The following is a 23,533-nucleotide window of genomic DNA, read 5'->3' on the forward strand; positions in this document are numbered from 1 at the left end:
GCTCTGATAGTCAACTGAAAACGTAATTTGATCTTTTTGGTCAATCACTGCTCTATACTGGCGAAAAACTGACAAGTGATTTACAACTGTTTTAAGTCTGTGGTACTCCGTATAGGTACAAGCAGATATATTCTCCTAAGCGGAAGCGCTTGATGACTAATCATTAACTTGTACCCCGACGACAATTAATTATTACACGATGAATACTGATTACTTATAGTGCACCACATTATATAACCGTGAATAAAATTATCATTGATTATCATAAAGCCAAAGGACTACACACAGCACTCATATCGTGTTATTATTTCGTCGTTCTCGTGACACCGTGGTTAGATTTTCAACAGATCCTCGAAACCAATGACTGTTGGTCGTGTGAAATTTGTCTGAAATCCAAATTCGATATTTTCGCAAACAAATATTAGACGACGACGTCCAGTTATCCTCTACCTCCGTTATGGCCGAAACAAAGAAGGTGGAAGTAGTCATTTCGGGTGTAGCCGGAGTATTCCCCGAAAGTGACAATGTGGAAGAATTGAAAGATCTGCTTTTCAGTAAGCAGAACGGAATTACGTTAGATTCGAGACGTTGGCCACTAGGTAAGATAATTATTATGACGAATCATTACAAGCGAGTTGTATATGACTAGCACTGCAGGCGGACCTATGGCCTTTTATATATTTTGTCCGTACCTACAATGAAGAATTTTTTTTGTTTTATCGTTATAGTTATATTTCATTCTCTATTGCTTTATGAATCCTAAATTGTTATGACTATACTTTTGCAAAGTTTAATGAATTAAATTATTGTATAGTTTTTTGTTGTTATATTATGAACAAAAATTAATTCATGTGTCACGTATATAGAATTGTATAGAATAAACATTGTTTGAAATGCATACAAAGGACGATAAAGAGCAATAACTATAAATACGTATTATGTCCAAATTTGATAAATTTTGTTTTTTTTCAAGTTTAGATAATAATATTCGAATTGACCGGTGCAACCGTTGTTACTTATTAGTTTTTTTTTTTTTTTTTTTTTTTTTTTTATTATTAAGGCATTCCTAGCTGGAAAAGCTATCTAAGCCTATTGATAATGTACATACAATTTTCTTTTTACATAAGTGCGATAAAAGTGCTAAAATTAAGTTGAAGATATTATTAAACAATAAATATTAATAAGATACAATATTAGTATTAAGTATAGGTTAAATCTAGAATTTTTCTGGCTTGATGTATACGATATGTCGGGATTGGTGGTAGGTCATTTGATTCGGTCGTGGGGTCTTCCTCTCTTGAGACGGCGAATTTTTGGTGGTCTTTCGACTAAGTTGTAGTGGGCGGCGCCATTTGATTTCGTAAGAGAATGAAAGAATCTATTTGCTAGATGATTTAAGTGCTCGTCAATAGTAGGGATGTTTAAATCCTTATGCAGGGCTTTGTTACGTACGAAACAGGGTGCATCAGTTATTATGCGGAGTATTTTGTTTTGAAAAATTTGAATTTTATTTAAGTGGCTATTGGCACAGCTGCTCCATATAGGACTTGCGTATAATATTAACGGTCTCAGTACTTGCTTATATATAATAAGAGAACATTTTTTACTAATAGTTGATTTTCTATTTAGTATTGGGTAAAGAACCCCTAGTCGTTGGTATGCTTGCTGAAGTTTAGCCGATATATGAGGCCACCAGTTTAGTTTCTTATCGAGGAACTTATTAGTTAAAACATATCATTATTTTAGGAGACATAGTTATAAACCAACTCGTATTTGTTCCTTCGTCTGGGTGTATTTTTCAGAACATATTACTTTTCATTGAGCACAATAACTTAATTCCTACCTTCGGACGTAATATAATCATTACTCCTGAATTGCTATTAGAGTTTTGATACATTACCCAGTATAATATTCAGGTATAAAAAGATACGATTTTTAACCTAGTATAAAAAAAGTTATTAATATTCAAAAACATATTAATCTCAATTACATCAAAAAATAATATTATAGTTATTTAACAAAAAAACCCTTAGATACCTAACATCTATTGAGATATTAATTATCAGTAAACATCAGTATTGTACCGCTATCTTAAATTTGTAGCATTTAGAGTACCAGTTTACCGTAGTTTGATAATTACCATAGTTACCGAAAATGCCTTATTACTGCTATTAGTTATTCTTATCGACCCTGGTAGTAAACAAATGAGAAAATTTGAAATACCGTGAATTCTGTGATAACTACCAGCATAATTATTGCTAACTAGTTGATTGTAATAATTCAATAAACAATGATTTATTACTGGAAATTATTGGTCTTAACTCTTATTGAAGCAGTTAGAAAATTAGCAACATTTTATAGTTATAATATCTTGTAACACAATTAATATGAAAGGTATACATACCAAGACAACAGTTTTAATTAATGAATGTTATTCTTATTGATTACACATTTTTAATTTGTACCAACCTAGTTCATTTACCAAACTTTTAGAAAGTTTTTATGTTTTCGAAAAATTAAAAAAATAATGATATCTAGTAGGTAGTGAAACTAGTACCTTTGGTTTTTACACTATATTTTATATTTTCTTATCTGTGATTATAAAATATAATATTACACAACAAACAGAATACATAGACTATTATTATTAAAATATAAATATAAATATTTGATATATTGTAATATTATTTATTATTAACTTACATATGTACCGGTACCTATTACATTTATATATTTGTACAGGCAATGACAATTGTAAAATAGTTCTTATATTATGTATATTTATATTATTATTATTGTGACAAAGTAAGTTTATTTAAGCTTTACAATTAAAAGAAATAAAACATATTTGATATATTTTGGTAAATACTAAATACCTAGTAGATATTATGACGAATATTAAATTAATATAGTAGTAATAATAAAAAGGAAATATTGCTGAACATTTAAAAATGTTATATTGATTTTGTTTTCAGACGAGTATGGTGTAAAATCTGGAGTAGGCAAAGTAAAGTCTATTAATCGATTTGACAATGTTTTCTTCAATATGCACGGAAAGCTTTGTGAAAGTTCGGAGACTGTGATTAAGTTGAATTTGGAAAGATCCGTGGAAGCTATTATCGATGCAGGTGAGCATTGCACCATTACGGTATAATAAATAATCTACCTACTTAGTCCATACAAAAATATTAAAATGATACATTTTGGTAAGTAATAATACGCATTGGAACCATATTGGTTTTTTACGATGTGTTATTATGAATTTCAGCCTTATCAAGATAGATAATTTTATACATCTTTGGCTACATACTGCAACTAACTATTGGCACATGTTCGGAATGTAGACGAATTTTGTCAAAATTTTTTCAACAAAATATTATGTTCATATTATATATGTATTCATAAATTAAATATTCAATTGTTTTGACTGAGCTTAAAACTTAAAAAAGATTTTTAAAAGTTGATTAATAGTATAATAATTATATTACTATAATAAAATTAGTATAGTTTAACTAATAATAGATTGTTTTAAATTCTTAAGGCCCAGTGGCGTAGCCAGGATTTNGAGTATTTACTAATTACTCTTCTGAACGTTACAAACAAATAGTAATGGAGGCATACGCAGAAGCTTAAATTTTATTAGCATTTCGGGGGGGCTGCAGCCCCCTCGGCCACCCCCCTGGTTACGCCACTGTTAAGGCCTATTTCTATGAATTATTACAAAATAACAAAAACAATGAGGATAATAAATCGTTATTTCACGAGTATCCACTATCCATCCATCATCGACAAAATTTAAACTTCAAAATCTCATAAAAAATTATATTTTAAACTGGCTTCAAAAAAAAAAAAAAACTAGAGAAATTTGGTGTAAATTGTCAAAAAAAAAAACGTCAACATTTTAATTTTAATAAAATAGCATAAGTACTTCCATGATATTTTAAAATTTTGGTAATACCTATATAGAAAATACAAATATAAAGTTTTCGTGAAAAATTTAAGTACTCATCTATAATCATTTAGTTTTGGATTATAATAAAATAACAAAATGATTTTGTCTAAGGTTTCAAGTAAGAATTCCCGTTTTTTCTTGTCTGAAGACACTACCCCCGGAAATCACTGTCAAAATTGAACCATTTATATTGCTCCAAAATGTGATGACAGACACTTAAAATAAATAAAAATACGTCATAGTAAGTTACGCATCGCTCGGCTCAGACCTATAACTAAGTGTCATTTAGTATTGAATATCTTTAGTTAAACCTAGTACCTAAATATTTTTATTTGTCTATATTAAACGCAATAATGCATCAAATAATATAAATACCAAACGCCACGGCGTCAGTTATAATATCTTGTAACACAATTAATATGAAAGGTATACATACCAAGGCAACAGTTTTAATTAATGAATGTTATTCTTATTGATTACACATTTTTAATTTGTACCAACCTTGTCCATTTACCAAACTTTTAGAAAGTTTTTATGTTTTCGAAAAATAAAAAAAATAATGATATCTAGTAGGTAGTTAAACTAGTACCTTTGGTTTTTACACTATATTTTATATTTTCTTATCTGTGATTATAAAATATAATATAACACAACAAACAGAATACATAGACTATTATTATTAAAATATAAATATAAATATTTGATATATTGTAATATTATTTATTATTAACTTACATANTCTTAATATACAAACGATAGTTGATATTAATTATTAAAATATTGATTTCAGACTATAACGTTATGATGGATATATGATTTATAGCAACTAATATTTTGAATTTATTAAAAACATTTATGTATGCATTTTTCAGGTATTAATCCGGGAGATTTATACGATACTAATACGGCAGTATTCACATGCTCTTCGGGCAGTGAAACCGATACAATTGCTATGTTTGACGAATCGAAATTAGGATTTGCCATAGTTGGTCACAATAAGGCCATGCAGGCAAACAGACTTTCATACGTCTTAAATTTGAACGGTGAGTATTCTATTGTGTTTTACCATTGTGTGAGAACCATTTATACAGCTTATCGAGTGATTATTTAATTACCATTGTGTTATTAAACCGATCTATTAAGTTTGGAAAATACTATATCTAGTTGATAATGGAAATACATTTCGGTAAAAAATCATTAAAATGTTTCATACATAGGGCCTAGTTTCACGATGTTTTCGTCGTTCACCGGCGGCGTGGACGCAATAGTAATGGCTAAGCACATGATCGAAAAAGGCCACATCAGAACTGCAATAATTGGAGGTTGCAATCTAGTGCAAAGACCCAATTTGTCACTTCAATTGAAAGGTTTAGGTGTTCTAAACGACGGGATAGAGACGCGATCATTTAGCGAAGATGGTGAGTTATATATTTTCCGATATTACCAGTGCTATAGAGTTAACTACCTAACGTACCTAGTTTATTATATTATTATTTATGGTTTAATAGTAATTGGTTTTTTTTTCTGTATTTTTTTCTTAGCAAATGGTTTTAATAGGTCTGAATCGTGCGTGGCCATATTACTACAAAATTCGTTGGACGCAAAACGGTCATATGGCACGATAATGAGTGCAAAAATGGAACAGTACGGAGACCTCAGAGGAGTATTTACTAATTACTCTTCTGAACGTTACAAACAAATAGTAATGGAGGCATACGCAGAAGCTGGAGTAGATCCCGCCAACGTGGCATATATTGAAGCTGACGGATGCGCAATCAAGGTTTTATTTTTAAAATTTTTTTTTCCCATCATCTCTTATCTTTACAAACCGATATAATATTTATTTTATTTTAATTGCAGAATGTAGATGCAATGGAGTTAGACATAATTAAAGATGTATTTTGTCCTTCTCATCGAAAAGAACCCTTGAAGATCGGTTCGGTGAAAAGTAATTTAGGCCACACTGATGCTTCAGCTGGTCTTGTATCGATAGTAAAATCAATCATTGCAATGGATACCGGTTTTATACCTCCCAATATAAATTATAACGCACCAAACAGTGGATCAGATGCTCTTACATCTGGAAAATTGCAGGTAGTTAAATTTAATTGAATACACTTTGATTAGTAGATAGTACGCGACAATATGTCATCAAGACTTTATGAAAGTTGCAATAAAATAAGCGATACCGATTGACAAAAACGATAAATTCGATCTTAGTTTTATTTTGTACGCTTATTTAAAATATATTATTATTATTATTATTATTATTATCTTTATTGACGGAAGAACTCCATTTACAAAACAATATATATATATAATAAAGTACAATAATATAAAATTCACATTCAATTGATATAACCAACTACGTATTATGTGGTATTTAATTTACAGACATAACTAATTACTTACTAAAATTAATATTTATAGTGTTTCCTATAGTCTTCAGTATATTCGTAAATGATGATTTTTAAGTATGGTTTAGAAACATTATTATTTAAAAAACTGTTTTGATTTCTGGTGGATTTGGTGTTCATTCGAAAATTTAATCGTTCGAGTAAATAAGGGCAAGTTCTAGAGTTATTTAATAGTTTTAATAAAAATGAATAATGAAGGTTACTCCTTGTGTTTAACGATGAAAATTAAACGATTGAAATAAGATTATAATCTAAATGTCGTGGACGTTTGACTTTAAATTTAAATGCGAAAATCGAAGAAAACGATTCTGAACTGCTTTGAGATTATGAGTTACCCTTATGTTATCTAAAAACCAAATAAGGGATGCATATTTTATTTGGGATCCGACAAATGCAAAATAAATATTTTTAAAGGCATTTAAATTATTACAATTCTTATAAGTTCGTGTTATGAAACCAAAATAAAATTTTGAAACGCTTTATTGGTCATTTTATCAAAGTGTTGATTAAAACATAGTTTGGATCAAAAGTTGTTCTGAAGTTGATAAATGATTCTAACAGATCAATAGAAACGTTGCTAAATTTATTATCAAAAAAATGATAATATTTTTCATTTGTTGATATTGAGGCTCAAAAAATTTAAATAAGACTAATCATTTAAATTATTTAAATCATATTGCAATTTAACAAAATCATGAATAGAATCAATTATTTTTAAATATTTCAATCTGCAGATAATAAAATATTTGAGTGATTTATAATCGTATTTATAATAAAAATAAAGGGGGTGCAAGGTGGTCGCCTTGAGGAACACCTGATGGATGTACATTATAATGCTATTATGGCACCTATTCTTTCAGGTTGTCACAGAAAAGACACCGTTAAATGGTGATATCATAGGATTAAATATTTTTGGTAGAACGGGAAATTATGGTCATATTATTATGAAAAAGTATAACAAACAAAAGAAGAGAATATATGCAAAAGACGAAATGTTCGATGACGATTTACCGAGATTAATTCTTGTTTCTGGGCGTAGTGATGATGGGGTCAGGAAAACAATAAAAACGGTATGTTTTAACTACATATTTAAACTGTATGTAATTTACTAATGTAACATCTTTGTTTTTAGATTGAAAGTTATAATGTCGATGAAGAATACACATCTTTGCTTCATAAAGTGTACTCCAAAAACATCAGTGCTCATTTTAGTCGAAGTTTCTTCATCATTCCTACACCGGGCCCGTGGAGAGAAAAAGACGTTTACGTAAGCTTACTTAAAAATCTTTTTTTTTATACCTACTTAATATCTATGTCAATATGTGTTTATTAGTCAATTACGAATGAAAAACCTCCCGTGTGGTTCGTGTTCTCCGGTATGGGGTCCCAATGGCTTGGTATGGGTACTCAGCTGTTACGAATACCAATTTTCGCCAAAGCGATCGAAAAGTGTGACAGGGTCCTGCGGCCCTTGGGCATCGATATAGTCAATATTATTACGAGCCTGGATTCGACGTTGTTTGACAACATCATGAACTCGTTCGTCGGTATATCAGCGGTTCAGGTATGTAAACAGTGAAATATATTTAAAAAACCTAAATTAATTGCAAAAAACCAATTTATTTTTAAACATATAAATGTATTAAGTAACGAATTTTATCCTACAATAGTTAAGTTGTATTTTGTACATCGAATTAATTGAATAATATTATAACAATTTTATGGAATTTTCACTACTTTATTAAGAGTTATTAACAATTATTTATAATTGTTTGATTGTTGAGATAGACTGAGAAATGATAGTTTCAAAACATTGTTCTTGTTACTAACTTATGTTACACAATTGCCAATGAGTATTAACTTATCCTATTACTTTACACTGTGTTTAGTCGCCATCCGGGTAGTCGGTAGTTTGTATGCATTACATTTGTAATTTCTGTCTATTACTTTATATGAATAAATACACATGTTTTTATTTCTTGAGGTATTTAAATTTTCGTTTTTGAATACCTACTACGTTGGCGTTGTTGGTCTGCTTAAGTCGACAAATTTAAATTTGTGTTTACCACAATAATAAAATAAAAACAAGTGGTTTTTATTGTAGATTGGTTTGGTGGACATCCTGAGGGCGTTGGACATCGAACCAGATGGTATGATCGGACATTCGGTCGGTGAATTGGGCTGCGGTTACGCCGATGGTTGTTTCACCGCCGAGGAGGTGATAATGGCTGCGTACGCCCGGGGTCGGGCCTCTTTGGACACAAAACTTCCAAAGGGCATGATGGCAGCTGTAGGTCTCGGTTATCAGGCCATCAAGGACCGGTTACCACATGACATAGATGTAGCGTGTCATAATTCGTCGGAGAGCTGCACGATATCTGGTCCCACCACAAGCGTGACGGAGTTCGTTGAGAAGCTGAAATCGGAAAATATATTTGCTAGAGTGGTCAATGTTTCGAACATCTCTTTCCATAGCCGGTACATACAGCCAGCGGCTCCGGTTCTACTTAATTACCTGTCTAAAGTGTGTAATAAACGTAATATTTATATATGTGTTAAATATACATATTGTGTTTCACCCAATTCGTCGCTATTCGGGTATTGATTGATACTAGTTTTAATGGGCTTTCAGAGTTTACCAAATCCAAAACCGAGATCATCGCGATGGCTCAGTACTTCCATACCAGAGTCGAAATGGAATACAGATTTGGCTCGTTACTGCTCAGCAGAATATCACACCAACAATCTACTGAATCCCGTGCTGTTTGAGGAAACGTGTGTGCATATACCGAGCAATGCCGTCGTCATTGAGATCGCTCCACATGGTCTTCTCCAGGCCATCATGAAAAGATCAATGAGCAAATTGGTCCATATTCCGTTGACTCAAAAAGTATTTGGAGATTCCGTGAGATATTTATTGATGGCTATTGGAAAGTAAGTGAACATCAAACTTAACTATTTCGAATCACTTATTCAATCAAATATTGTGAACAGTTGGTTTTTAAATCGTCGTTGATTTGAAAAATGATCTTATCATACCTGGACCATTTCTTCAGTTTGTCTATAACTGCAAAGTTTAATACCAAATTGTCTTAAATAAGAGGCTGGATGATATTTATCTCTGTAAATTTAAGTCAAATACGACTCACTTAATCACTCAACTATCGCTATATCTCAAAAACAACACAATGTACGAACTTGAAATTTGGAATAGTGGTTATCTAAAATAGTAGATCTAGATGTGCAATAAGAAAGGATTTTCTGATATTTACATTTTAAAAAAGGGGTCAAATAGAGATCTTGAACTTCACGGTGGAAATTGGAACTCGTTTGTTTATAAATGGTTGCCATTGGTTACTCGGACAGATCAGGTACAAGCAAGCATCAAATCGACGGGCTAATGGTATGGCCTCGAAAAATAAACTATAGGTATCTTTAAACCAAAAATATATATGTGATAAGCTACTCAGAAAATTTTAGAGAGTAAGTAGCTTAAAACTTTAATCCACGTTAAAAATATACCAAGTGCCAAATCCAATCCGTGATATGCGGTTAAATTATTTTACAAAGAACACTGATACTGATTTTTCTGTGAACTGAGGTACACTAAAACTGAAATACTTTTATTCCGAGATACACATATGACCTACGTAGAATGTATACTAAATAGGATTTGTCACAAAAAAAACTGCACACCGATAAAGCAGGATATTCAGCTATATATACAGGGTGATTTTTTAAGCATGCTCACCCCCATTTTTATGTTTAAATTATGCATATGTTCAAATTCTGATTTTTGAAATTTTTAAGTGTAGTTAAATATACGAAATATTTTCGTGCACTTAGATTTTTCAGAACATTTAAGGGTTATCCTGTGGCGATACCAATTTTTGTTTTTCAAACGACAACCTATATGTTTTAAAACAAAATGTTATTCATATAGTTTTTCTGAAAATTTTGACGTGTTGTAATCGAGATTTGAACTAAAACTTCGTTAGTTATTCTTCTTTACATACTAAGGAATAAGGATAATAGATAGACCATTATACTAAAATGCTTTGTTAAATGGATATGAGCTCAATAATTATAATTTGGTATGCAATATTAGATATTTGTCAATAATTACTACCTAACCGAATTATAATTATCGAGCTCGTATCCATTCCCAAAGTATTTAGTTTTAGTACTTAATATATTACTGTCCTTATTCCTATTAGTATGTAAAGAAGAATAACTAACGAAGTTTTCGTTCAAATTTCGATTACAATACGTCAAAATTTTCAGAAAAATTATCTGAATCACATTTTGCTTTGAAACATATAGGTTGTCATTTGAAAACAAAAGTTGGTATTGCCATTTGCCACATTATTTAATCCTTAAATGTTGTGAAAAATCTAAGTAGGTACACAAAAATATCGTATTTAACTACACTTAAAAATTCCAAAAATCAAAATTTGAATACATGCATAATTTAAGCGTAAAAATGAAGTGAGCATGCTTAAAAAAATCACAATGTATATATATAATATATTATAATTATGTTTAACCGTTTATTAAACAAACTTGATTATATAAAAAAAAAATGTTGTTTTAATGATTATATATTATAATTTATACTTATTGGAAATGATAACAAAAACTCCTTATGTCCAAATTACAGTTTTATACCTAGTTTTTATCTAGAGTATTTAGTAATTAAAACATGTAAATTAAAAATTATTTAATTTTCGTTTAGGATGTATTGTAGTGGATTGAATCCAAATATTGAAATGTTGTACAACCCTATCAGTTATCCAGTGGCTAGTGGTACTCCGCCATTGCATACGTTGTGTTCATGGAATCACGAAGAAGCATGGACGACCACTGACTTGACAATACTGGTATGTATAAATATATCGCAATATATTTTATGAATAATATGAGGTAGTATGTCAAATTAAACATCGAAATTATGAAAATCATAGATAAAAAAGAATAAAGGTGAAAGGCTAATTTCACTGTCGCCTTCTACAAACAGTTCAATCGAAGAATATGAAATACACGGCCGCCACGTCCTTCCACTCTCAGCACTATTGGTATATATTTAAAAACTGCATATTATAATAGTAAGAAGTATCTATACATTTCTAGTCCTTAAAAACTAAAAGATATTAAGTTTTACCCTCATACGCGGTCCATAAATTATGACGAAATTATCACTTTGACGCATACGTTTTCTTTAGTTTTACACGTGGGAATCGTTCAATAAACTACGAGAAGAACCCGACATGAACAAACCCGTTGTTTTTCAAGATGTTCATTATCATAAACACGTCGTGATAAACAAAATCCGTGAGTAAAGCATTGTATTTAGACTTAAGAATAGGGTTGCAAACGTATTATGAGTATAACGTTAGTTTTGAGCTTAAAACATTTCACCAAACATCTTTCTATTGCAATATTTCAATGAAATTTTGAAAAAAAATTTTTAAACGTATTTGGTTATAGACGAATTGAAATGATTATTCATTATACACAGAAAATATTGATATTGAATGACTGATCAACCAAGATTTACGAATTGCTATGTTAATAGTTATAAATTAGGTATAAACGTTATTACTTAATACTTATACATATTATTATCAGTTAATTTTCACTTATCAATTTTGTCCCTTCTATACAATAAAATATCTTTTAAAAATGTTCTCTTGTTGCAAGTTTACGACTATAAATTTAAAGTATAATACTCAATTGTTTAAATTTTAATTTTTTACATAAATAAAATATTTCATGAAATATAGAACCCTAGTTAATAGTTATACATGACAAATTCGATGGAACATTTTTAATGTAATTAATACGTGAAACGAATTATAAATTAGTAAAGTAGGTAACGAAAAATAAAAACCGCAAAACAGTATACATATTATAATGATTTACAAAATATAAAGAATGTCATTGAACAAGAAATAATTAAAGTAATTTTACATTAATTGTGTAACATAAAAATAAAATATTTTTTTCCCATTAAAATCTGTTTTGAGAAAATATTTTTTTATCTTAGCCAAAAATTTAAGCATGATATCCCGCTCCCAGTCATTACGCCATTGTCAATTAAATATTATTTTTATAATTTTAATATCATCGGTATTTTATTTAGTGCCTCAGTACTAAATATAATTTTTAATTACGCCACAATCCTCGTGGATCCACAACAAACGCCACCTATAGAGCAGTAGACTTTTATTAAGATTTAAGACGATGTTAAATGATATAATAATATATTGATTTCATCTTTTTAATGAGTAACAGCAAATTATACTTGAAGAGGAATCCATTTTATTATGGAATTAGTGTGTTTATTGACCTTTTATCAAATTTAAAAGGACATAAGGGTACCTACAGATATATTCTAGATATTTTAATTTTAAAGCAATAATTATGAATACTAAACCATTTACAAACAATTTTTTATTTTAAAATTCTAATAACTTGGTTCAAAATTAAAATATCAAAAAACAAACCAAAATAGAAAAATGTTAAAATTCAAAACGTTAAATACAAAAGTTGTATAAAATCTTATTATAAATAACGTAAAACGGGTTTTTTTTTAATGTAACCCCTGGTATAGCGTAGTAAATATTCTTGAGTTAGAAACAAAGTCAAAACAATGGTAAATCAATATCAAACATCTTCTCAGAAGCTACAGTCTTTAGTGCGTATATATGAAATGAATAGGTAACGTTTATTCCAAAATTGCAAATACAATATCTCACACAAGTCTCATATTTTAGTTTTTTGGTGGTGGTTTTGTTTTAGAATCTGGTGATTTGTGTACGGCAATACAGAGTGGAACTGGACGCTTTGAACTGTGCTTAAACAATACGATTGTGCTGTCAGGATACATATTTGTATTCGACCAACTTAATTCTAACAAAGATGCAACAGCGGTGATCGGAGAAAACGTCAACAGCGGTGGCGGAAGCTCCATAGTATCGTTGAGTCACGACGACGTCTACTCAAGTCTCGAACAGTTCGGCTGCAATGTCGGTAACGTGTTCAAGACGATTCGGCACGTGGACATCTACGAAGATAGTATGGGAAAAATAAACATAATATTGCATATCATTACTGAGCACCACTCCACCAGAGCTTGAAACCGATATCAATTTTAATGATTTAAATTTGGTTTTCTCGAACGTTTATTTTTTTTTCTAATTCTGAATTATTGGTTTCTGTTACAATATTACAAAAGTTATAAGTTCTGGAACTAAATTAGTACTTGGGTGGTTTAAACTGAAACCATTAAAATTTTTAAACGGTATCTTAATTTTTTGGACTGTTTATCCTATGCATGCATACAAGATATTCAGATTTACTCACAACTCACACGATTAGCACACCAAAAATACGACTTGATTTATTTTAAATCTATCCCGCAGGATTGGAAGCAGATTTATCGTGGGATAACAATTGGATACACTATCTTGACGCCCTGTTGCAGCTAGCGACAGTGCATCACGTGGAAAAACGTGGAGAGTTTGTGGTCCCGATCTCGTTCCAAGAGATATTCATCGAACCATCCACGTTGATGGAAAATTCAGAACCGAGAGGTAAAATCTACAGAGACTAAGGTGAACCCTAGTAATTAAATGTGTATAGCCCCCCCCCACCATATACAATTTTGGGCTCCTGTACTAAATGTTTTCGAGGTCCCTAGATACCTGAATACCTAAATAAGTATTCCTATCAAAATTTCAACATTGCAAAAATTATGAATTCATTTTGAATCCTGCTAGTCCAACAGCCCCCCCCCCGGGTGGTGCCCTGCGTATAGATATATTCTAAATTGTATTATTATAGTCTAGTAGATAGGTAGTAGGTATTTACAGATTGCACTATAAATAGAAGGTATGTAAATATAATACTAAATTCTCTAATCTATTTACAATTTCTATTTTAGAAACATAACATTTAATATTGCAGTATTCTATATTGCGTCTAAATTAATACGGCTGATGAAATCATTCTGAGTTTATATTGATTTTTTTGTCACTGGTAAACCACTTTAAGCTTAATGTTTGAAAAAAAAGTGTTTACGCTATTTTCATTTTTCATAAAAACCAGAAAAGTCGCTATTCTGTGTACCTAACCTTCAGGTATCGAATGTATCTCTTTATTGAGTTGATATAAAATACTATAAATGAGTAATGTATACATTAAATTTGAATTTGATGTTAAATGATTGCATATGAAAAACTCTTCCTAGTGAAGACTAGCCTGCAGCCTATTCTTCTAAGGATATTTTTAATACCTACCTTCATGTTTAACATAGCTACGGCTATTTATAATTTGTTTTTCTATTAGTTATACGGTAGATTAAACTAATTTTTTCTATAAGCTAACCACATTTATTAAATAATATTAAATTATATATGTGTTGTACTAACCTATATTATTCAATTATACTGATTTACTGAAAAACTTTATGAATAGGTTCGTAGGATAACTAATAGTTCAAAATGAATCAAAATATTTTGAACATTTCACTGTGTATAGAAAATATGTGGTAATATGTTGTGGCAAAAAGTTTCAAGGACCTGTGAAAAATATTTTTTAAATTATAACAAAATGACTAAAACTATTGATTTAAAACTTGAAAAGTCTATAATAAAGAGTTGTACAACTATGTATTTTTGAACTTTTAAGACACTTTGCCTTAAATTGATGAATGAATATAGTATAGTTATTTTTAAACGTTTATGCAGATTTTCCCGCGCAGTACAATGTATTTACCAACGAAGTTACATGCGAAGGCATCAAGATTTCTCTACCATGTTTCGAAGTATTACCTTTAGATCCGTTAGTGAAGACCACGTTCCAGCTTGGAGAACAAGGTTTGATCGATCTGTCCAATCCCAGTATCAAAGTGAGTTATACTATTGATATCGTGTTATACTATTACCGGAGCTGGATTAAAGGGGAGATAAAAAAGCGAATTTCTACGGTCCAAGAAAAATTTACCATTACGAGGGTGTGACCGCAATATTTGTTTTCTATTTCAGATTCACGCGCAACATACATAAAACGCTTTCGCCTAAAATCGTTTTTTCTTTGAATCTTCAAAAACCTTACCTAGAGTAAAAGTACCTATTACAACAGTTATAGAGAATAATATTTTTGAGTTTATGACATATTGGTTTTATATTTTATTATTATTTGACTTTCAAAATAAATAAATTGTAAATTGAAATGATATTTAAATTGTTTTGAGATAATAGTTAGACAAATCGATATGTCATTACCACAAAAACATTATTGGCCATACATTTTGTAATTTGTGATTTCACTCTAAAATTATTCAAAAACTAAGAAAAATGATTCTATATAAATACGTTTTGTCTATGTTGCAAGTGGGCCAGACAAAGAAAAAAAACAGTGCCTTGACTCCTCTTAAAATTAAATGACATAATGAAAACTTTTTTGAATATCAAACAAATTGTATTAATTTTCACTATTATATAGTTCTTTCAATTATAAGAAATAATGTTAGCTTATTTTATTACATACAAATATTTGTAAATAATTGTGTGAGATATGACAGTTATGCAGATTTTAGAGTCAATTTGATTATACCTAGCTCTTAATCCGACCCTGTGTAAATGGAAGCATAAAACACGTCACACTAACATTGCTAACATATTAGGTACTTAACTTTGTTCACAGAATCCAATAGATTTTATTGACACATGTATGGACATAGTACTCGAATTCAGACAGAGTGACGATTTTGAAAATGTTTTCATGTATCAGATGTACGACAGTCGGGATGCCGAGATGGAAAATTACTCTGATCACATTTTAAAAACCAAAGTACAGTGTCTACAATTTAGTGTGATTTTAGCAAACTAATTTGGTTTCAATTATTCTAAAATAATTGAATATCGATTTTTAGGGTGGAGATGTGGTGATGGTAAAAGATTATGACAAACCGGGTCGACTAAATAAGGGATCAGAAAATTCGCAATACGTAGCATTGACTCGACAAGAAAAATTGTCGCGTGCTATAAGTTTGATGAAAGATAAAAGCCGAGTACACTTGATCGTATTTTCAAACGGTCCTTTATCCGATAGTGGTGATTATACGGTAGTGCTGCAACAGAAATTCGGAGATAACTATTTGTCTTTAATTAAAAAGGTAACACTTGAACACATGTTATAATTCAAATTTGAGCCTACACAATATTAAACAGAGAACAATTTATGATGGTTCAAAAAAAATTCTAGTATGATGTTAATTAACAATTATATTGAAAGGCATGACTTTTTACAGATTTTAAAAGTCGATAATGATGCTATCATACAAAGATTGACTTCAGAAAATATAAATTGCTGCGATCAATTTCAGGATTTATTAACCAATTCGAAATCTATAAATAAAACCATTTACTTAGTGAGTAAGATTCAACCAGTTGATGGAATACTATCATTGGCGAAAAAAACGAATAAAATAAAAAATATTCGGTAAGGAAATTGTAGACTGTATTTATGTAAATTAAGTAAACCATATATGGAATCATTGGTGTTTTAGGTTTTTCTTCTTGCTGGATAACTCTGTTCCTGGATTTAGTACAAGTAATCCGTTTTATTCAAAACAAGTAGCCAAAGATTTATTAATTAACGTCTACCAAAATGGCCGATGGGTTACGTATAAGGAAATCAAATTCATAAATGTTATAAATACCCAAACATCGATGAAAAAGACACTTCTCGCTAACTTGTCTAATACATCGTAAGTTTTTCCATTAATTCTTTATTGATAAAATGTATATATTTTTTCAACGAAAAGTGTTGATACAAAAAAAATTTCAATATCTATTATTATTTTAATTGACAAAAAACGTAGTTTAATAAGCTATAAATAATAATATCTAAGAATATCTAATACTATTTTTTAATCATATTTAATCACCAAAGTCAAAAAAAAACTTTCCAGTAGGTACGTCTTTATCATAACTGAAATACCTATTAGAGTAGATTTATTTTGAATAACGTGTTAAAAATGTTGTTAAATTATTTAAAACTAACCTTATCAATTGGGAAAGTTCTGAAAAAAATCAACCATTTTTTAATAGGATAGTATTAAGGATGATATTATAAACTATGTTACGAGTAAATTATGTTTTCATCTTATGCAAAAAATTAATTTAATGAAAAATTGTATTTGATTGATTAGATACTGTCATTATTTTAGTTTATACTTCCCACTATCACATGTGTTCTCGATTACAAACCTCAAGTACTAGGTAGGTATAAATGTATAATAGACTTTTATACACAATACAGCAGTTAAAGAAATGCAAGTGACTATAGTATCCATGCGTATTGTTTTTTAGAATATGAATTTGGATATTGCATTATAAATTAATGATCATTATTCTAATAATAATATGTATTGTTTGTATTTTAGATTGAAAAACGTTGCTGTAAAGTATATCGGTCTGAATCCCCAAGACACGATTGTTGATACGAGAAACAACAATGTCGAGTACGGCGAATTAGGACCTATTGAGTATTCCGGTCTGGCGTCTGACGGGTCCTTGGTAATGGGCATTGCGCCATTTATACCGACAGTTTCTGATATCACAGCTGATCCTATTCTATCTTGGGCAGTCCCTAAAAACATGTCCCTTGAAGAAGCAGCCACCATTCCAGTGCCATATTCAATGGTAAACATTACGTCGATTTGCAGTGAAATTTTTTTATAATAATATTATCTAGATACGATTAATTTTATAAATTAAAAATATATTAAACCATTTGTAAATTACAGGCATATTATATGTTGATTGTAATAAGTAAGATAACTGAAGAAAATTCTGTGCTGGTACATTCCGGATTAACTGCTGTAGGCCGGGCTGCCATAGACATATGTCTGGAGAAAAAATGTCAAGTGTATGTCACTGTATCAAATTCCAGACAAATGGAACTGTTAAACCAGAGATTTCCATCGGTATGTACCTATAATATGCTGAAGAGCGTAGCGTTGTATGATTGAAAATGCACACCGTTTTGATAAATTAAGCTTATGAATTTATAGCTTCCACATTCAAACGTAATCATTTACGACAAAGAGAATTTTGAAATTAAATTTCTCATGGCAAACAATAAGATGAATGTAATCATAAACTGTCTGGAAGGAGAAGATTTTCACGCCACCGTTCGAGTAATTGCAGATCATGGAAAATTTTTCCAACTGACCAAAAGCGATATGAAAAAGAAATATAAAATGGGTACAACGATATTATATAATAGTTTTCAAACGTTTCTATGGATGTGAAATTTAATTATAATCTTACCTTTGTATATTTTAAAAGGTATGTGGGCATTTATAAATTCTATATCGTTCTTCTCTATCGGTATGGGCAGGTTAATGGCAGAATGCGAAGAAACAAAACGGGCCATTCAAAAGTTGATCGAACAAGGCCTACAGACCGGTACGATCAAACCGTTTGATCGACATGTACTGACCGGAGCGTGCACGGGAACTCAAGCTCTGGAGACCCTCGAGTGAGATGACAATAAATTATTGATATTTTTTATTATATTTATGGTACAATATTCTTAAATTTTTATTCGTTTAACGACGCTATGTGTTGTAGGAAATTGACTCGAGAAAATGAATTTAAACGCGTCGTGATATCCACGTCGAAAGTCAACCACGCCGGAAACGCGATTCGTCAATTCCAGTGTTGTCCGGATAAAGTGTACTTCGTTATCGGTAAAACCAAATCCATCATCGATAGCACATAGTAATTTTATACCTATGTACCAAAATTATATTTAGGAAACGCATGTGACGATTGGTTGTGTTTGGTGGAATGGTTGGCGCAACGAGGTGCGTTGAAAGTAGTTGTGGGCTTGGAAACATATTCACTGACGCCGACAGTTTCACGGAAGTTCAACATCTTCCTTGATCGTTATAAAGGAATCACCGTGCAATTAGTTTCACAGTCATTATTGGACACCGAACAATCGGCTTGCGATTTATTAAACAGTTCGACAGCAATATATCCATTAGCTGCTGTATTCTTCGTGAGCGGCGTAAGTCGTCGTAATTTGAATTTAATTTAAAACATACTAGTGGTCCAATTTATATGCTGTTTCTGAAACGGATTCATCTAAATTTCATGACATGATCCATGGATGTTTACAATTCAATATTATGCCTTTATTATAATCTGTATTATAGTATTACTTATCATAATTGTTATTGATTTGTGGACACAACTTAAAAAATGTGGGTGTATTGAATGGTGAACTGTGAGTTAATTATTTTCTAAAATACGAGCATTAACTGCATAATTCAAGTATATAGGCATATTTCCTATGATGCTCAAGACATGGGTTTTGGACGAATAATTTTAACAGATAGCGTGCAATTTGGACACTTTTTATCTATACATTTTTGGATTCATAAGTTCGTTACTAGTTATTTCCCCCAGACTATACCGTGAAAATTAATAATTTTGTCTGAATGTTGATATTTTGATATTTAAAAGGTGGATGAAAAAATGATCGAAAACATGCAATTGGCGATGGGTCAAAACGTCACAGAACACAGTCGGAAAACACTGTTTGTGTGCTTGTTCTGCGGTGGGGCAAAAACGTGTGACCGATTAAAATCAGTTGGTGGCAACGCGCTGTGCTTGTCATGGGGTCAGAACGGTGAAAAACCCAGGCTCAGCAAAATCATACCCATACTGGAAAATTTACTTCTGAAATCTGATGCGCTCACCAATGCCGTAGTCGTGTGCTCTGAACACGTGGCTGACAATCGGACAAGTATAAAAACAATATTTATATATTCATATTTGGTTACTCAATGGGCCGTGTACCCAAATGACGGAAAACTTAAAGATCATTCATATATATATATTCAATATTCTAAATAAATATAATGTTTTCAAGGAAATGAACATAGAGAAAACCGTATTCATTTTTTTGGTGAAAATAAAAATAAAAATGGAGTTTTAACTTTTAAGATTAACTTTGCTAATAATATTATCGCAGGACTGTCGACTGGACCACCGATATACATTAATAAGCTTAATCTTGTATATTTAATTAATGATACATTATATTGACGTAATTGTTATCAAATCGTGAGATACTGAGATGTAGACGCGATATCAAGTGAGATATATGTAATCTTTGGCTTTTTATCGTTTAATTATTATAATTCATTCTTTATTCCGAAATCATACTGTACAGTAAACAACAGAGTACATCATAAACGTTTATAATCCTATTGTATAGGTACATACATTTATCCATCTATTTTACGATTTAAGATTCCAAAGTGATGCGGTACGACCACAACAACATGTTTTTACCGAACACCATTGACGAGCTGGAAAATAACTTTAAGTACATCGTTGTCGGTAATCCGGACTTCGTAGAAGTGGCTACCAAGAGCGTGTTGTACGCCGACGCCAAAGGAGCGTATCCTGTATTCGTTATGCCAGGTTTCCAACCCAACTGCATGAAAAACTTGTACAATAACCTGGGCTATCCGACGTTCGAGGCTCGATACCCGTCCAAATTCGAATCAGTCAATAGCGTGGCTAGCGCTCTCGTAAAAGTGAGATTCTAAATCTTCTCTACTGATCAAATTCCCCTTACTAACCTTACGTTTCTGGTCCTGGGAAAAAAAAATAAAAATCCCTGATTTAAGTAACTCTGAAAAAATATATCATGTACAATATCGAATAAAATAAATTATATCAAATCATTTGTCTAATATAGAAAAAATAACAAATCAAAAAAAAAAATTAGTAAATTTTACTTGTTAGTTGGAATTATTTCACACTGAACCTGACAAACAAACTTCTTCTATAATAAGTAGATATTATCAAACTGATTTGGACTTACGCCATACAACAGGAAGGATGTTATGCATATACTACTCACAATTCAAGATTATTACTATTTACTACTATCACCTGTCATTATGTATAGTCACTACTCACTATTATACACCAATTTTGATTTATATTCATAAAGACAACTTCTCGTTAAAATACAAATGACTAGGGCGGTTGAATAATAAATATATATAGTATATATATATATACTATAAATACTATACTGAATTCTTAAAGTTAATATTGATATTTTATAAATCATAATACGAGGATACATAAACTAAATCTTGACGTTATAGCAGGTTGTTATTTACTAGGTACTTCATTCATATTAGAATTATTTATATTAGTGGTTTATTTATATTGTACAAAATACATTTTTTTGAGATATTCTTACCGGTGACCTTGGTTTACCCCTTACCGTATTATGTTGATGACATGATGTGTATTTCAGAAACTCAGACAAATAACCGAACACCGCGCAGTCACTTTGATCGGAGAGTCTTGGGGTGGTGCAGTCGCTTTGATCATGGCTCAAATGTTGGAAGCTGAAGGCATTTTGGTATCCTTGTCGCTGCTGAATGGAATACCAAGCACTCTTCTCAGTTGGACCAACAAAAATCTCCTTCTTGACCACAGCATAAACGCTTCGTTGCTTTCGAGATACTTGTCGATCGATTGTGAGGTACAAACCCAATCGATTGCCAACCGGATTCACTTCATACGATTTAAAAAACAATTTATATTAATTATCTTCTTCTTTTTTATTTCTACGGGTTACAGATGGCTAAGAAATTTTCATCTCAACACGAATGGGACACGAACATTATCCAACTACTTCGATCAAACGAGATCACGGCAACTCGTGAAGTGAGCAGCTCGTTAAACATGATTCAAACACAACTCAACACATTGATTAAACTGGAACCACTATCCAATAAACTACTATCAATACCCCAAGTATTCGTATCCAACGAGCTTTCCGATACGCATTTAGACGCCTTAAACAATGTGAGTCGCTTTAATATGATCGAGACATGAAACATGATATAATATATTCTATGGCCCAAATAATGGCTATGTTGTTCATTATCGGTTGTTATTATTTTTATCTTGCAGTTCATTTTACAAGTTATAGTTGTATTTTTGTAATTGATTGTTTTTCTTCTTTAGTTTTGCATCAACCAGCCTGTTATCAACATTGTCGCTGAAGCAAATTGTAGGAATATGTTGAAAGATGCAGATGTTATCAAAACGATCAATGAAAACGTAGCATTTGATTACCCACACAGCTCAATTTTGTCTTTGGACGACAAATACAGTCAGCACTATTATAGAAAAGAAGTTCCATTAGTGTGTTAAGAAAGATTTCTTTTTTCGAATAATTTATTTATCAGCAGATTTGATAAAAACGTATAATATACTATTTAATATTGTTTATTTATTATCGAAATAAAGCATTTCGTATTTTATTTTAAAGTCTATTTTTTTTCTAATCCTTGTTATTTTTTTTATCGAGATAGACATAAAATATTACGTTTATAAGTACTTATTATTACTGTCATGTAGCAAAAAACGTAAATTACTTAAGGTTAATGTGTACTCATAAGGTATTACTAAAGAATCAATAGTCACAGATTGGGTGGAGGTACATTATTTCGATTTCGAGAACGTTGAATTGTCTGGCCAAGCGCAACAGTTGAAGGTAACCTAGCTGCAATTGGCATAGATGACTGAGGAAATGACTCGCTAATAATATTTCTTGTTGTCTGCGTAAAATCACTAGCTTTTTTGATTCTTCTTTGAACCTTCTTTGATTCTAATCCGGCTACATCTGAAGCGTGTTCATGATCTACTGTACCATAGTAATAATGGCTAGAATAAAAACTTTGATTTTATTGTGTGGAGGCTTGACATAACTCATACCTTTCTGTTACACTGTTGAATCTGTATATAATATGTTTTTAACATGGTGGAAATTGGTTAAAGCAAGTAAAATAGTGGCAAGCAAAAAATGTAATAGATAAATAAGTAAATAGCCGTGAGTATTCTTGTATTATTTGGTACAACAAATTCATATAAATTGCGGAAAATTGAATTTTTCAAAAAGTATTGATTATAATTTATAATATATAATTCACACTGGTTTTCACTTTTTTAATAATAGTACACTGAATTATTCGGATTATAAATTATTTAAAGGTAAGGTTAGTAAATAATAATTTTTAATAATTTTACATTATTATTCAGTTTCG

The 23,533-nt window shown here is 30.8% G+C and overlaps 1 protein-coding gene across 1 annotated transcript; it reads left to right on the top strand.

The window, feature by feature from the left end:
- Window positions 1–457: 457 nt before the first annotated feature.
- Window positions 458–22,750, top strand: LOC111028321 (fatty acid synthase-like). Its single transcript, XM_022306916.1, has 32 exons — window positions 458–599; window positions 2,976–3,128; window positions 4,825–4,995; window positions 5,170–5,370; window positions 5,494–5,732; window positions 5,813–6,046; window positions 7,230–7,439; window positions 7,502–7,636; window positions 7,703–7,933; window positions 8,474–8,893; window positions 9,002–9,303; window positions 11,105–11,249; window positions 11,334–11,444; window positions 11,592–11,700; window positions 13,171–13,446; window positions 13,794–13,964; window positions 15,120–15,280; window positions 16,078–16,224; window positions 16,307–16,549; window positions 16,685–16,875; window positions 16,943–17,143; window positions 17,822–18,080; window positions 18,185–18,364; window positions 18,452–18,644; window positions 18,729–18,921; window positions 19,014–19,132; window positions 19,199–19,455; window positions 19,914–20,196; window positions 20,706–20,995; window positions 21,733–21,963; window positions 22,062–22,289; window positions 22,452–22,750. The coding sequence occupies exons 1-32, from the start codon at window positions 458–460 to the stop codon at window positions 22,638–22,640; spliced, it is 6,615 nt and encodes a 2,204-aa protein (XP_022162608.1). The 3' UTR covers window positions 22,641–22,750.
- The last annotated feature ends 783 nt before the right edge of the window (window positions 22,751–23,533 follow it).

The sequence above is a fragment of the Myzus persicae genome, unplaced genomic scaffold (assembly GCF_001856785.1).
Source record: "Myzus persicae strain clone G006 unplaced genomic scaffold, MPER_G0061.0, whole genome shotgun sequence".
Classification (NCBI taxonomy): domain Eukaryota; kingdom Metazoa; phylum Arthropoda; class Insecta; order Hemiptera; family Aphididae; genus Myzus; species Myzus persicae.

What these genes read in the sequence shown, in the direction of transcription:
- LOC111028321 (XM_022306916.1), top strand. Translation starts at nt 458, where the DNA reads ATGGCCGAAACAAAGAAGGTGGAAGTAGTCATTTCGGGTGTAGCCGGA. An exon ending in TTCCACTCTCAGCACTATTG is followed by an intron (nt 11,445 to 11,591) that starts GTATATATTTAA and finishes CGTTTTCTTTAG; the next exon opens with TTTTACACGTGGGAATCGTT. An exon ending in AATAAAATAAAAAATATTCG is followed by an intron (nt 16,876 to 16,942) that starts GTAAGGAAATTG and finishes TTGGTGTTTTAG; the next exon opens with GTTTTTCTTCTTGCTGGATA.